This window comes from Sminthopsis crassicaudata, chromosome 3 (assembly GCF_048593235.1).
Source record: "Sminthopsis crassicaudata isolate SCR6 chromosome 3, ASM4859323v1, whole genome shotgun sequence".
Taxonomy (NCBI): domain Eukaryota; kingdom Metazoa; phylum Chordata; class Mammalia; order Dasyuromorphia; family Dasyuridae; genus Sminthopsis; species Sminthopsis crassicaudata.
Genome location: NC_133619.1, coordinates 647,681,848 through 647,698,836, shown reverse-complemented (window position 1 = coordinate 647,698,836; position 16,989 = coordinate 647,681,848). Strand labels below are relative to the sequence as shown.

At 38.7% G+C, this 16,989-nt stretch overlaps 1 protein-coding gene across 7 annotated transcripts in view; it reads left to right on the top strand.

Moving 5' to 3' along the window:
• The window catches only part of LOC141564579 (uncharacterized), a 32,700-nt gene extending 15,945 nt beyond the window's left edge, over positions 1-16,755 (top strand). For 6 of the 7 annotated variants that reach the window (XM_074307217.1, XM_074307220.1, XM_074307216.1 and 3 more), the window contains 3 exons: positions 6,212-6,338; positions 8,590-8,685; positions 11,981-16,755. In XM_074307217.1, the coding sequence (XP_074163318.1) occupies positions 6,212-6,338; positions 8,590-8,685; positions 11,981-15,198 (3,441 nt within the window). In that variant the 3' untranslated portion in view covers positions 15,199-16,755. The remainder of the gene's footprint in view (positions 1-6,211; positions 6,339-8,589; positions 8,686-11,980) is intronic. The other variant, XM_074307214.1, reaches the window with a different exon arrangement.
• The last annotated feature ends 234 nt before the right edge of the window (positions 16,756-16,989 follow it).

Genomic DNA, 16,989 nt, shown 5'->3' with positions numbered 1-16,989 from the left:
TCTACATCTGTATATGTGGATTTGCATATATACACACAGGTAATCATATAGACAAGTCCACATCTATACCACAACATGCATATCCGTTCTTTCTTAACTCCTTGATCCAGGAGGCAAAGAGGAAAAAAATAGAATAGGATAATTAAAAAAAAAAAAGATAGAGAAAGCTTCCATTCTTCACCGGCCTTTAGCAGCCAGGTGGCCCAGTGGAAAGTGAGCTAGCCTGGACCTGAATTCAGATTCAGATTCCAACTCACGTACTGTGTGACCCTGCAGAAGTCACTTACCCCTGTTTGCCTTAGTTTCCTAAGCTGCAGGAAGAAGTGACAAACAACTGCTGGGCTTTGAACACCCCCAAATCAGGAAGATTTGGATTGGACTGAACTTGGGACCCTCAACTACAGAGGAAAGTGGATCTTTAAGTAGCAGCCAATCCAACAGAGTTTGTTAAACTTCTGTTTCTTGCCCCATTTGGTAGCTAAAGGGAAGGGGGGAGTTCCTGGAACTCTTCCTGGTCCTGGGAGGTTTCTTTAGGAACATGGGGCTGAGGGAGCTTCTGAAGGAGACCTTCTGAACCCCCATCTAAGAGGCCTCAGGCTTTCAGGCAAAGAATGATCATGAATCAAAATGGAGTCAGTTTGTTGTCCCATCATCCACTATGGACTGCTTTCCCAACAACCCTGTGTTATTTCCCAGTTGAGGAAATGGAAGCAGGGATTCACTGTCTTGTCCAGGATCGTTGACTAATATGTGTTTGAGGTCACAACGGAACTCTTTCTGATTCCCAGGATCCCGTTCCCCTAAGTTCTGAGAGGATGCCCTCTCCTCTGGGGAGTGCCCTTGCCCCCCCTCCAAAGGAAAGAAAGGGGTGGGAGTTTTTTCAAAAAGCCTAGAAGGGAACAGGAGAACTTTCAGAAAGAAGCATAGACCAGGGAAAGAGCTTAGAAAGGAATTATCATATATGTGCAATTGTCATTTGTAGTTATCAACTGGTACCTTCTGCCTCAGTTTCCTTCTCTGTAAGAATGAGGATGATAAGAGCACCATCTTTCAAAGCTGTTTTGAGGGTCAATCAATCAAGAAAAAAATATGAAGGGCCTATTCTATCCCAAGCACTGTGGAAAGCCCTGGAGATTGGGGGTGGGGGTGGGGAAGAGAAGCTGAAGACAGTCCCTTTAGTCATGGAGCTTACACTCTAATGGAGTTGACAAGATGTAAACAAATACATACAAAGTAAGGAATAACATACATAAATAAGAGAAGGAAAACAGGAGAATTAAGGGGGATTGTGGAAGGCTTCTCGGGAAGGTGGGACATCTAGGAGGCAGAAATGAGGAGGGAGAGCGTTCCAGCCATGTTGGGAATAGAGAATGGCTCTGGAGCCCAGAGGAGGCCAGAGTCACTGGATCCAAGAGGTGGGAAGAAAGGCATAAGAAGGCTGAACAAAGGGTGACATGTAGCTGATGAGGGGCTGGATGGAGGAAGCCTTTGGGCCCCAGCCTGGAGCCACCAGAGTGTCCGGAGCTGGGGACTAAGGGGAGAGCCAGCAATTGGGCTCTTCCCTCTGTGGCCAAATGGGGGATGCCTTGGAGTGAGGAGTTTCCTGAAGCAGACTGACACCCCCTCCCCCCCAGCCAGCCGTTGTAAGCATCCAGGGTGAGGTGATGGGGGCCCGCACCAAACCGGCTGCAGTGTCAGCACAGAAGGGGATGAACTGGGGAGGTTGTGTAAAAATAACATGGCCATTGTTGGATAAGGGGGGAGACATGGGAGTCAAGGCGCTGAGAGTTTGGGGTACTGGGAGGACGTGTCGTCCAGATGGGCGGGAGAGACTTTAGGGAGAAAGATGATGAGTTCCATTTTACATAAATTCAGTTTAAGGTATCTATTAGATGTTCTTTCAAGATGTCTGAAAGGAAAGTGGCAGGAGAGGTAGCTCAGTTTCACTGCCTCAATTTTCAAAGCAAAAGAAGAGATAAGACACTCAGATGAGGGTGTTTGGGTAGTCAGTGATCAGTCTACACTTATTAAGCACCTACTGTGTGCTAGGCACTGTCTTGAACCCTGGGGAGTCAAATACAGAAGAAAGACAATCCTTGCCCCCAGTAATTTACACTCCAAGTGAGGGACAAGACACTCAGATGAGGGTGTTTGGGTAGTCAGTGATCAGTCTACACTTATTAAGCACCTACTGTGTGCCAGGCACTGTCTTGAACCCTGGGGAGTCAAATTCAGAAGAAAGACAATCCTTGCCCCCAGTAATTTACACTCCAAATGAAGGACACAGCACAGAGAAGGAAGCTGAAAAGGGGATGAAGAGAATCCCCTGGAACTCGAAACCCTGGGCTGAGGCTCCCAGGGGAGACTGGGAAGGGACATAGCTATTTCCCAGAATGCCTGGGCAGGACCTCAAGGCCTCTCTAGGACCCACCCCAAGGTTATTTCTAGAAGATCTTTAGGTTTTCATAAGACTCATCTGTTATGGCCTCTTCTACATCATTGGCTAGAACATAGTGTTATCTTGCTGTGATGTGGAACAGTTTGCCTTGGATTCAGAATCTTGTCCCGTCATTTCTGAGATGTTGCCCTGGTTCTGCCTTTCTCACCGACCCCGAGGGCTTCCCCATCTGCTCTAAAGGATGCAAGCCCACAGGAGGGAATGGAGTGACCACCCATGGCTCTTTTCAGCTGGACTCTGCTTTCCTCTCCGGACACATTGCAGTAGAGCTTCCCTTCAGTTCCGGCCTGGTTGCTTCAGGCCCTCTACAGCTTCCTCTCCTCGTCCCCTGCCCGTCCCCAGTTGCATGTTGGGTACCTTCTGGCCTGAAGTCCTCTGTTAGCATCTAATGCTGTCGTTGAGTTTTCTTGGCAAAGAAACTGGCATAGTTTGCCATTTTCTTCTCTAGTGGATGCCCTTTTGTGGGAACTCTCTGTCCATCTTGGCTAACCCTGCAGGGTCTGGGTCCTCATCTCTTTGAGCTACACAAGCCCCATCAAGGCAGCGATCCAAGAGGGGACCCTTAGTAGGCATTTAATCTATGTTGTGTCCTTGTTTCCTGGAAACCAAACATACCCAAGATGAACTTCAGGAACTTAGAGACAGGGGACCACAAAGGCTTCTGGTAGAAGGTGGAACCCAGGGAAACCGGAAGGCAGAGATAAGGGGGACAGGGGGCAAAGAGCCAGGGAGGAGGGGCAGGAACCAGGGAAAAGGCAGAGTCACCTGTAAGGTACAGCGTTACAGATCTTGAGAACCTGGAGGGGAAGAGGGAGAGAAAGAGGAAGGAAGGTCCTGGAGGAAGGGGAGAGATGGTGCTCTCTCGGGGATGATTAGTCTTGGAAGGTTAGGTCCAAGCCCTGAGTGGGATTTGGAAGGCTGGGAGGAGGCTAGGGTAAAAGAAGAGTCATTCCAGGGGCAATGGTATTCCAGATGTTGGAGATCATGACTCTGGAGAGAGAGGCAGATGGGATCAGAAGTCTTGGTCTTGGGTCCACTGGAGGAGAGCCCTGATTTGGGGGCCTTCAGGGAAGGCAGCACAGTTGGGAGGAGAACCCAGCCAAAAACCTGGATCAAAACCAGTCTTTGGAGCCGAGATCCCTATGCTTTCTCTTCTTAGAATGGAGATTACTCTGCCATTTTTTCTTGGAGCCGAGATCTCTCTGCCTTCTTCTCTTGGAGCTGAGATGTGCCCAGATGTTTGGCTGATACGAAGGAGTCTGTTGACAGTCTCACTGAGCTGTGGCTGGTTGTAGAAATCTGGCAATGACTTGCAGAAATGATAATTAAATCAATCCAAGAGAGAGAGTGTAGAAGGAGAAGAACAGAGAACCCAGAATCAAAACACATAGGTCTGGTTTGTGACTTGGCTGTTAGGCCATCAAAGGAGCCTGGGAAAGTGTGGGGAGACACAGAGGAGGTATAACAGGAAAAAAAACTCCCAGAAGAACTAGGATTAAGTGGTTGGAGGAGGGGTATTCAATGGTATTCTCCAGAGAAGAGAGGCAATGAAGAGGTTAATACTATCTTGGGAGGAAGCACTTTCAGGAGAGGGAGGAAGCAAGGGAGTTTGTGAGGGCTTAAGAAGTGAGAGGAAAGCAGGGAGTTAGGAAAGATTTGTTTCAATGAATTTGCCCAAGAAAAAGAGAGAAGATAAAATCATAGCTTGTGGAATTGTGAGTGTTTAGGAAACTTCACAGCTGGCCCTGTGCCTAGTGGCGGGCACCCAAAAAGAGGCAAACGGCCGTGTCTGCCCTCAAGGAGCCGAGACGTACCCACAAGCTAGAGACAGGTCAGTGGGACCTAATTAATAGAAGAAAGCAGCTGAATGAAGAGGAGCTGGGAAAGGCTTCCTGTTGAAAAGGGGATTTTAGTTGGAACTCAAAAGAATGCAGGAGGCTTCGATCAGAAGGCCAGCCATTTTAGAAAGTCAGAGAAAATGCTTGGAGCCTAGAGAGCCTAGAAGAGGCCAGTGTCCTTAGATCCAAGAGAAAGTGGCTGGAAGTGAGGTGCAAGAAGCCGGAAAAGAAAATGATGTCTAAGTCATGATGAGCATTTAAAGCAAAACAAGAGGCAAGACACTTAATTGCGAGTGTTAGGATTGTCAATGGCCAGTAAGCGTTTATTGAGCATCTGCTATGTGCTAGACGATGGGCTAAGGCTTGGGGATTCAAATCCAAGAAAAAAAAAGGGGGATTCCTGTCCTCAAGGACTTTATTCTTTTAAGGGGGAAAACAAACTATAAAAGAAAGTTCTAAATGAAGTGGGGGATGGGAAGAAACCCTGGGACAGGGTAGACAATTCCATAAATCTCAAAGAGGTAATCTAGCCAGAGAGCTAGAGTCTAACCAGGCAAGTTATTACTATTATTATTATTATTAATTAATCATTATTATTAATACTTACTATAATTACTTATTATTATTACCTTATTACTATGATAATCTCGGCAATCACAGACAATACTCTTATTGTCTGTGATTGCCAAGATTATCATAGTAATAAGGTCCTTGGGGCCTGATGGGGAAGATTGACAGAAAGTGCAAGTGAAAAATGAGGGTATGTGTGAGCCAAGTTCATGACATTGTGGAGGTGAAGGTTGTGAAAGGATGGAATAGGAAACAGGTTTTGGGATAGCTCTGTTTTTGAATAATTAAGAAAAGCAATTAAATATTGATTATTAATCAGTAAAAGGACTGCCTTCATATTATGGTTGCCCACACTAAGAATAAATACTATGCAATGAAGACTTGTGACTCACAAGATTCTGAAGAAAAGGAGAGGTTTGTAAATTTGGAAATCTCAAAAAGAGGGGAAAACAAATTCTTTGATTTTTCAGAATTTTGATAGTTGTAAAAAAGGACTTTACAGATAAAATATGTATGAAAAATAGGGGATAAATCAAATGTTTTAAAGAAAACAGAATAATGACAAAGTAATTTTATCCTTACAAAAGGAAATAATAGAACCAAATAACAGAGTTATTGGATAAAGGAGTGTGACATAGAAGTCAAAGATGAGATCTATATTATAAGTTTGAAGGACTTCAGAATAATAGAACCTGTAAAAAAGTGAGTCATAGCATTTTACTAGAATGTGATCTGCATGCAGGTTGGAAAAATAGATGATCCCTCCAAAGTATCAAAGAATTTGCAGGTGTGGCCACCCTCTTGTGGCCATAAGTCTGCCTCATCTCATTTCTCTCGACTCTTGATCCCCAATATTCTACAGTTCTAGGGATCTATTTTTAAAAATGTATCCCTCATAACTAATCTGTTGATGTCTTAATTAGTGCCATCTCTAGACCCAATTAATAAAATATTACATATTCCCATCATAGTTCCTCATTTCTGTATGATTAAATGTGCAAATTAATAAGGTGCTATTAATAAGTGAAAGCAATTATAAAGCAAAGACATAACTTGTTTTGGCTATGACACATCATATCTAGTATCATTTAAAGCCCACAATAAAATAATAGATAACTCTTCTTCATTTGGTTGGAAATAGTCCCATACCACTTAGCTTGGCCCAGAGTGTGAGTACTCTCTCTTAAAAATTCTTTCATGCTTTCATCCAGATAAGACTTTATTTCAACCTTTTAGGAAATTAGCTAATTGCCTTTTCTTTGTTCCTCTCTTTAGGGAATCATAAGTAGTATATGAATTATGGAGTCTCTTATAACTCTCAATCTTGTGACATTTGATGTTTTAGGAGTCATTGTCATTCAAGGATGTGGCTGTGGACTTTACCCAAGAGGAGTGGGGCCTCTTGGACCGTTCTCAGAAAGAGCTGTACAAGGAGGTCATGCTGGAAATCTCCCAGAACCTGCTCTTCCTGGGTAAGGATCATTTGTTCTGGTAACTCTGAATCTGCCATCAGAAGAATGTTTCATTTATTGACATATTATGCAAATCATGAGCATTTTTTTTTTCAATTATTTGTTTTTGTTTTTTTTCTTTCTGAGGCTGGGGTTAAGTGACTTTCCCAGGGTCACTAGGAAGTGTTAAGTGTCTGAGACCAGATTTGAACTCAGGTCCTCCTGAATTCAGGGCTAGTGCTCTATGCACTGCGCCACCTAGCTACCCCCCTTTTTTCAATTATTTGAAAGGTAAAAGTGGCCTCTCCATAGTGTCCCCTTGCTAGAGGACTTTCCTAGAGAAATTCTTTGAATTATGTGATGGGATGCTGGAACTTTTCCTTGTTCTCTCTGAAGTTGTTTTTTAAAAAAAATTTAAGTAGATTCAGGTCAAAAGTCCATCCAATATTAGAGAATCTCAGATTTGGAGCCAATTTTAGAAGTTAAATCTTGTCTCACCTCTATCTAGATGTGAATTTTTACTGAAAAATCTCTGAAAACTGCTTATACAACTTTCCCTGAAGATGTGCAGTGAAGGGAACAATACCTGTCAAGGCACATCCTTCCTCTTTGGAATAGGTCTAGAAATGAGAAAGGTCTTCTTGTTAACAAGTGTAAATTAATGTTCATTTCTCCTACTACTGCCTAATGTGTGTGAAATTGAACAGCAAGGTAAACTGAAGTAATTCTTTTGGCAAGATAACATTTATCAAAAAATTTAAAAAATATTAAATGCATCCTTTTCATGATCCAATAAAAATTACATTAAATGAAGAACCAGGGGAAGATAGATTATTTACTTTCCAAGTAGTTTTTAGTCTAATTCTAAAGAATTAGTGAACAAATAATAAAAACAATAATTTCATGTAAGAGTAACAATAATGAGACAACATACCAAAACTTATGGAATGCATCCAAAGAGTTCTTAGGGGAAATTTCATATCTCAAATATATGAATAAAATAGAGAAAGAGGAGATCAATGAATTAGGTATGCAACTAAAAAATTAGAAAAAAAAAGAGTAAATTAGAAACCTCCATTTAAATGCCCAATTAGAAATTGTGAAAATCAAAGGAGAGATTAATAAAATATCTAGTAAGAAAACTATTGATTTAATAAATACAACTAAGATTTGGCTTTATGAAAAAATCAACAAAATTGATAAACCTTTGGTTAATTTGATTAGAAAAAGAAAAGAATAATATGAAATTACCAGCATCAGAAATGAAAAGAGTAAAATTACCACCAATGAAAAAGAAATAAAAGCAATAATTATTTTGTCCAACTGTATGGTAACAAATTTGATAATCTAATTGAAATGGATGCATATTTACAGAAATAGAAATTATCCAGATTAACTAAAGATGAAATAAAATTCTCAAATAACCCTATTTTAAAAATATAAATTAAACAAGCCGTCAATAAATTCCTTAAGAAAAAATCTCCAGGGCCAGATGAGTTTACAAATGAATTTTACTAAGCATTTAAAGAACAATTAATTTCAATACTATATCAGCCATTTGGAAAAATGAGTGAAGAAGGAATTCTGCCAAATTCCTTTTATGACACACAAATGGTGCTGCTACCTAAACCAGGAGAAACCAAAATAGAGAAAGAAAATTATAGACTAATCTTTGTAATGAATATTGATGCAAAAATTTTAAATAAAATAATAACAGAGACTACAACAACCTCTAAGCAGAATAATATACTAGGCCAAGTGAGATTTATACCAGGAATGTAGGGGTGGTTTATTATAAGGAAAACTATTGGCATAATTGACCATATCAATAACAAAATTAACAAAAATCATATAATAATCTCAGTAGATGCAGAAAAAGCTTTTGAGAAAATACAGGACCTAGTCTTATTAAAAGCATTAGAAAACATAGGAATAAATGAAGTTTTCCTGAAAATGCTAAGCAGCATCTATGTAAAAACCATCAGCAAGCATTATATATTTCATAGGGAGAAGCTAGATGCTTTCCTAGTAAGATCAAGGATGCCCATTAGTATTCAATACCGTGCTAAAAGTGTTAGCTTTAGTGAAAAGAAAAGAAAAAGAAATTGAAGGAAAAAATTTTTAAAAGATAACATTTATTGGCAGAGGCATGCTGCCTACCAATAAAAGGCATCATGGTTTTGCCTCTGGTCCAAGATCCAGGGCAGAGAGAAACCTCTCCTTTTAAATATCTTGTCTTCATCCTCATTCTCTCTGTATTCCCCATACCTAGGATTTCCAGTTACCAGAGAAGATTTCATCTCCTACTTTCAGGAAGGGGAAGTACCATGGATTCTGGAGCCAAAAAACTTAAGGAACTTTTGTCCAGGTGAATGAGATAGAAGCAGATGTATGAAGGTTTTTTTTTTTTTTTTTCTTCTCACAAGTCAGCTATGTGTTATATTGACCTTAGGGAGAGGAAGATCTGACTTGGAATTGCTTTTTTTGATAGTTAGAAGGAATGTGATTCAGGGCAAATCACTGAACCTTTAAGCCTCAGTTTCCTTATCTGTAAAAATGAGGTAGTTGGACTTACAGCCTTTCATTACCTATAAGAAATCATTGTTAAGATCTTTGGGGTATAGTAATCTGATATTATCCAAAAGGAGCGAAAGCTATCCAATATGATCACTTTCTTCGATTTTCTTCAAGGCAGCAAGCATATACTCTGTGCTGAGCACCTGGAATCCAAAGAAAGGCAGGGGAAAAGCCCACTCTCAGGGACTTCATTCTTCACTGGGAAAGACAATGTGCACCCAACTATGTAGAAATAATAATAGCTGACAATTCATATAGTGTCTACCGTGTTCCAAGCAAATTACAAATAGTATATTATTTGATCCTCCAATACCTGGGAGTTGAGGGCCATTATTATCTTCATTTTACAGATAAGAAACTGAGGCAAACAGAGGTACTGTGACTTGCCCACTGTCACCTTGGTGGAAAGTGTTCACAATATTTGAACTGGAATCTTCTTGACGCCAGCTATACATGCTCTGTCTAGCTAGATTATATGGAAAATAACTTTGCAACATGGAGGAAGCTTTAAATAAGGAAGATAAAAGGACGGGAGACTTTAAAAATACTCCTACAACCACTTATTTGGGATGGAGATAGCTGGAAGACAAGGTGGAATGAGGAGTGGGGGATTATGCCATTTCAATGATCATTTACTGGCATTGATCCATTTCCCTTTCCTCACTTGTTTCTGTTTCTGAGGCTAGATCTAAAGAAAGATCAGAGGACATGGAGAAAAAGTAATTAATTCTCACAATAAAATGTGCATGGGATGAATCCACTTAAAAAAAAAAAATTAAGAGAGTAGCAGAATGCATTAGGAAGCAGAAGCAGAAAAAGTGTTGCATAAGAAATACCATTGACAGAAAGAATCACAAAATATTCAAATAAAAGGATGCCATGGCATTCTGTAGTACCTTTCACAAGTATTGGCCCTAAACTCACTCCACTCTGTGTCCTTTGACCCTATGATAACCACTAGACAAACAAAAGATAAACAAAAAAGATCACAGAAAGATGAAAAAGATCCATTTCAACACCAAATTATAGCAGTTGATTTTCACTGTTGCAATGATCTAGATACAAAGACAATACCCATATATTGGGAAATGATTGAAGAAATGATGATATAAGAAGATAATGGAAGTTTATGAAGCCATAAAAAATGAGGAAAAATTCAGTGTCAGAGAAACCTGGGAAGAGCTGTGTTGAACTGATGTAGAGGAGAAATGAGCAGAAACAGAAGAATATTCTATAGCAACATTTATCAATGCAATGAAAAACCATAACTCCAAAATGGTAGTTCCCAAATCTGTTGGTTTTAGTACTCCTTTCAGGAACAAATACAAAGTTGTGCTGCCCCTAGTCATTTACTCTGCTACTCATAATATTCTTATGAATTTATATATATTTTATATATTATATGAATTTATGCATTTGGTATTTATTTAATGAGAATGACCTAGATAGCATTTGCCCCCAAGCTCCAAATTAATAATTTCATTTAATGGTATAATTATAAAACATTTTTTCCTCCTTTAAATAAAAAAAAAATTAATATGGAGCTTTTTAATCTAATATGATAGGACCTGATATGTGTCAGTTACTAGGCTAAATGCTTTATAGATATCTAATTTGTTCTTCACAACAATTCTTAAAGATAAGTACTATTATCCTAATTTTACAAGGAAATTAGAGGCAGGGAGGAGTTGTGATTTATCTGGAGTCACAAAGCTAGCAAGTAACTGAGCTAGAACTTGAACTCACGTTTTCTTCCTTGCAAAGTCCAACTCCATCCAATGTACTGATGACTAGAACATAGTGAAAATGCTCTCCTTCACACGGATGAAGTAGGAAATGGGGAGAGAATTTTAAGAGCTCTCTTTCTGAGAGAGGAAAATTTACTTTTTGTTTTTAGCTTTCCAACCAGTCACCAAAATACATGACTAATTGCTATTAAAAGTAAGTGTATTTTCTAACAGTTAATGACAAGTAGTGTATGAGTGGATAAAATAATCTTTGTAAAGAACCCTCTTCAGATCTAACTTTTTTCTTTTTACCACTGAAGCACTGGACACATCCTCTGAGAAATTCTGTGGAATCATTGATTGACTTGCGAGCTTCAAAATTCACTAGTTAGATGGACAGTAATATAAACAGAAAATGAGTTCAGATCAGAAAATAGTCTTAATACTGCAATGAGGGCCAAAATCAGGTCTCTTTTTGTAGAATGTATATGGTGATCCATATGGTTTCAAAATGATTTGTAACCTGCATTGTCAGTGATCATGTTTTTCAAAGAGTCAGTCTTCTGTACTGGAAGAACAGAGACACATGTAATCACAGTGCTAGTGAAATGAGATTATAAGGTAACCTTAGAATGAGGTTACTACTCTGGTGCCCTTTACAGAAAGCAAATGTTCATTTCTGTGGCCATCCACTGGGAAGTGATTTACACTTATATTTCAAATCTTTCTGGCAGTTTGGAAATAATTTGGTGTTAGGTTGACAGATGGAAAGATGCACTTAGTCAGAAATGAACAGGGTTTGATGTCATCACTGCATGAACATCCACACCATTTTGTGCCCCATCTTGACAGTTTGGAGTCAATGAAAGTACATTTTAGAAAATGTATGGCTAATGGCTAATGACTGTCCTAAAGAAGTGATGAGTCAAAACAGAATGTATTCTATCTCAAAAGAATAGGAAAAAAAAAGTTGGTAATCATATTATGATCAGAAATGTTGAAATAGACAAAATTTAGATTAAAAATAGATTTTAAATGGTTTACCAAAGAAGTTATAATGCTTAATGGTTTAATAATGAAATAAAGTGAATTTTTAGCATATGTAAAGCAAAGAATTCTTTATTAATTTCATATAATATTGAGAAACAGTATTCTTTTTAATTATCATGTAATAATCAGTATCAAATCCAACTTTTTTTTACATTATGAAGATTGATATTCTGTTCTTTTTAACTACAGAAACAGAATGGAAATTCATTTCTTTTCTGCCATTCAAGTGAAGATTATATATTTATAGGGTTTGTATGAGGGGTTTGCCTGCATGTATACATATGTGTTTGTGCATCTTTGTTTCTTCAGATGCAGTGACCAGATTTAATGAGACTCCTACAAACCTGAATATTTCAGTGGAAGAATCTAGCCAGTTAAGATTCATGAGTGACAGTCCCTATGACTTTAATGGAAGAGAAATCTGTGACTCTGATATCAAGCTAAATAAAAATCTCACAGAATATTCAATCTTAAGTCAATGGAAGATAATGACCCCAAGAAATGATTTTCAGCATAGCAAACATGGGGAATGCTTTACTGAACAGGTAGAGCTTATTCAGTCCCATGATAAACCTCCTAAACTACAAATATATCAAGTTAATCAACAGAAAATGCCCTTCAATTCAGCACTCACTGGACATCTGGAAAATTATAATGACAAAAAGCTTTATATATGCAGTGAAGGAAAAAAGGCCTTCTGCTATGACTCGAAGATCATTAGCCATCAGAAAATTTGCACTGAAAAGAATCCTTATGAATGTAATGAAGTTGTAGCAACCCTAACCCATCCTTCATCTCTTTCTTACCATCCTGGATTTCATACTGGAATGAAAACTCATGTATGTAATCAGTGTGGGAAAGCCTTTCATTTAAAATCAAATCTAGTTACACATCAGAAAATTCATACTGGAGAGAAGCTTTATAAGTGTGATGAATGTGGGAAAGCTTTCAGCTACAGATCACGCCTTATTAGGCATCAGATTATTCACACAGGACAGAAACCTTATGAATGTAATCAGTGTGGAAAAGCTTTCAGACAGAGCTCCATTCTTGCTGCACATCAGAGAATCCACACTGGAGAGAAGCCCTATGAATGTAATCAGTGTGAAAAGTCTTTCCAACATAAGTACAGGCTGGCTGCACATCAGAGAATCCACACTGGAGAACAACTTTACAGATGTAATCACTGTGTGAAAACTTTTGCCTACAGATCAAGCTTTTTGGAACATCAGAAAATTCACAGTGGAGAGAAACCTTATGAATGTAATCAATGTGGGAAAACTTTCCTACGTAACTATGACCTTGCTACACATCAGAGAATTCATAATGGAGAGAAACCTTATGAATGTAATCAGTGTGGAAAGGCTTTCCAGAGGAAGTACAGGCTTTCTGCACATCAGAGAATTCACACTGGAGAGAAGCCTTATGAATGTAATCAGTGTGGGAAAGCTTTTCAACAGAACTCTGAGCTGGCTGCACATAAAAGAATTCATACTGGAGAGAAACCTTATGAATGCAATCAATGTGGAAAGTCCTTTCAGCAGAAAAGCAGACTAACTGCACATAAGAGAATTCACACCGCAGAGAAACTTTATGAATGTAATCAGTGTAGGATACGTTTCCGACGTAAAAGTGACCTTGCAGTACATCAGAGAATTCATACTGGAGAGAAACCTTACAAATGTAAACAATGTGTGAAAGCCTTCTCCTACAAAGCAAGCTTTTTGGCACACCAGAGAATTCATACGGGAGAGAAGCCTTATGAGTGTAATCAGTGTGGAAAGTCTTTCCAGAAGAAGTGCAGGTTCACTGCACATCAGGGAATCCACACCGGAGAGCAACCTTACAAATGTAATCAGTGTGAAAAGTCCTTCCTGGATAAATACAAGCTTACTGCACATCAGAGAATCCACACTGGTGAGCAACCTTACAAGTGTAATCAGTGTGAAAAGTCTTTCCAGGATAAGTACAAGCTTACTGCACATCAGAGAATCCACAGTGGAGAGCAACCTTATAAATGTAATCAATGTGGGAAAGCCTTCGTATACAAGTCAACCTTATTAGCACATCAAAGGATTCACACTGGAGAGAAGCCTTATAAATGTAACCAATGTGGAAAGTCTTTCCAGAAGAAGTGCAGGCTTGCTGCACATCAGAGAATTCACACTGGAGAGAAACCTTATGAATGCAATCAGTGTGGAAAGGCTTTTAGAGAGAGTTCCAGTCTCGCAACACATCAGAAAAATCACTCTGGAGAGAAGCCATATGAATGTACTCAATGTGGAAAATCCTTCCAAAAGAAGTACAGGCTTACTGTACATCAGAGGATCCACACCGGAGAGCAACCTTACAAATGTAAGGAGTGTGGGAAAGCCTTCACCTACAAGTCAAGTTGTTTCGAACATCAGAGAATTCACACTGGTGAGAAGCCTTATGAATGTAATCAGTGTGGGAAAGCTTTCCTACGTAACCATGACCTTGCTGCACATCAGAGAACTCACACTGGAGAGAAACCTTATGCATGTAATCAATGTGGAAAGTCTTTCCAGAAGAAGTACAGGCTTACTGCACATCAGAGAATTCACACTGGAGAGAAACCTTATGAATGTAATCAATGTGGAATGGCTTTCAGAATCAGCTCTACTCTTGCTACCCATCAGAGAAACCACACAGGAGAGAAGCCTTATGAATGTAATCAGTGTGAAAAATCTTTCTACCAGAAGTGCAGTCTTGTTGCACATCAGAAAATTCACACTGGAGAGAAACCACATGAATGTAATCAATGTGGAAAGTCTTTCCAGAAGAAGTACTGCCTTATTACACATCAGAGGATCCACACTGGAGAGAAACCTTATCAATGTAATCAGTGTGGAAAGGCTTTCAGACTCAGCTCCACTCTTGCTATACATCAGAGAAATCACAATGGGGAGAAGCCTTATCAGTGTAATCAGTGTGAAAAAGCTTTTCTACGTAACCATGATCTTGCTGTACATCAGAGAACTCACACTGGAGAGAGACCTTATGAATGTACTCAGTGTGGAAAGTCTTTCCAGAAGAAATACAGACTAACTGCACATCAGAGAATTCACACTGGAGAGAAACCTTATCAGTGTAATCAGTGTGGAAAGGCTTTCAGAATTGGCTCCAGTCTGGCGACACATCAGAGAAACCACACTGGAGAAAAGCCTTATCAATGTAATCAATGTGGGAAAGCTTTCCAGCAGAAATGCAATCTTGCTGCACATAAGAAAATTCACATTGGAGTGAAACCTTATCCATGTAATCAGTGTGAAAAGTCTTTCCATAAGAAGTCCAGGCTTGTGACACATCAGCGAATTCACACTGGAGAGAAACCTTATGAATGTAGGCCATGTGGAAAAGCTTTCATATACCTCTCCAGTCTTGTTAAACATCAACGAACCCATGGTGGAGAGAAGCCTTATAAATGTAACCTGTGTGTAAAGGCTTACCAGCAGAAGTTCAGGCTTGTTGTACATAAGAGAACCCACATTGGAGAGAACCATTAATGTAATCAGTGTCAGAAAACTTTCCAATATAATGCTGATCTTACTGCATGTCACAGAATTCACGTGGGAGAGAACCTCCTGTAATCAATATAGAGAAGCTTTCAAAATCATCTGCAGTCTTGCTAAACAGTAGTACTGGAAAGAAACTAGGAATATAACCAGTGGCAGCAAGTCATCCCTTATTTCCCATCAGAGAATGCATTCTAGATGGAAATCTTATCACTTTAATGAAAGAGGAAAGACAGTGAAATGTGAGAGGAAGCTCTATATTGACTCAGTGTCAGAATGCCTTCAGCCAGAAATCATCTCTTAGTTTATATCAGAGTATTCAGTGTGGAAAAAAGACTTCTGAATGTTCTGATGGGGACATGGTTTCATTTGGAAGAGCGAGATCCATAGACAATAATATTCATGTTGGATGGAAGACTTATAAAACCAATGTTTGTTTAAAGCTCATCCTTCACCTATAGCTCATGTTTGATCGTACTCTGGCAAAATCATACTAGACATAAAAGTCTTGCATCTCATTACCGAAGGAAAGTTTTTTGCTGAAGCACAGATTTTGTATCATCTCTTAGGATGAGACCTCATTACAAATCCCAGATTTCATATTGGGCATAAAGTCCTATAAATGTAATGATTTTTTTTCTCCGAAATCCTGCTAATTGTCATTACCTTTTGTTATTTCACAGAATTCATATGCTATAGCTTCTTTAGCCCTTCCCCAATTAATTGGTACTCACTTTGTTTCCTCTTATTTGCTGGCATAAAAAATTCTCTTATAAACATTTTGCTCTGTTGGAGATCTATTTCTGCCATGTTTTCTTTGACCAGCAGCTAGGTAGCCCAGTAGATAGAGTGCTGTGCTTGAAGTCATAGAATGAGTTCAATTTGATTGCAGAAAGTTACTATAACCCTGAGCAAATCACTTAATCTATTCCTATCCGATCTATAAAATCTACAAAATGGAATAATGAGAGCACCTATCTGCTAGAGTTTATGTGAGCATCAAATGAGACAATATTTATAAAATGCTTTCTAAGATTTAAATCACTATGGAAATGCTAACTTTTTAAATGATTAGTATTCCTTGGGTCATAAGTGTCCTAAAGGAGCCAGTAAGCTTAAACATCTGGACAATTCACTCACTTTTCTTTTAATTCAAATGGATATCAGAACAGTGTAGAAGAAAGCATTATTAGTAAAGGGTAGAATTCAGAGTTTGCAATCAAGAAGTTTTGGTTTCAAATCCTTTCTAAAGTACTCTCTAGCTCTATTAAATCTGCACAAGGAAGGCCCTCTCTGTGCCTTACTTCGCTCATCTCTGAAATGAGATTGACTCCAGCTTTTATAGTCCCTTTCAACTCTAAAGATATGTTCTTATCACAAGTACATTCATATGTCTCTTTCCCACAGCCTCTTCCAATATTCTAGGAAGGAGGCTCAGCAAGACCAAATCTGAAGCTATAATAGTAGAAATCCAAAGTATTTTGTCCAATTTAAAAATAAGCATCGTGAGAAATGGAATTGATCAGGTCTGTAATATATAAAAGAAAATGAGTATAATAAAACACATGTTCAGTCAATCCAAATATCTCCACTATACAGCCAAGACTTACTTACCAGTACAATGTGCTGGAAATACTTGAAAGTAGCCTGGCAAAAAAAAAAGATAGTCCAGCGTTTCACATTATCTACCAAGATTAGTTCTTCATGAATTATTTTTTTTCTCATAATTCCAAATTTCTTTCCTTTAAAAAAAAAGTATATAATTTCTTATTTCTATTTTTC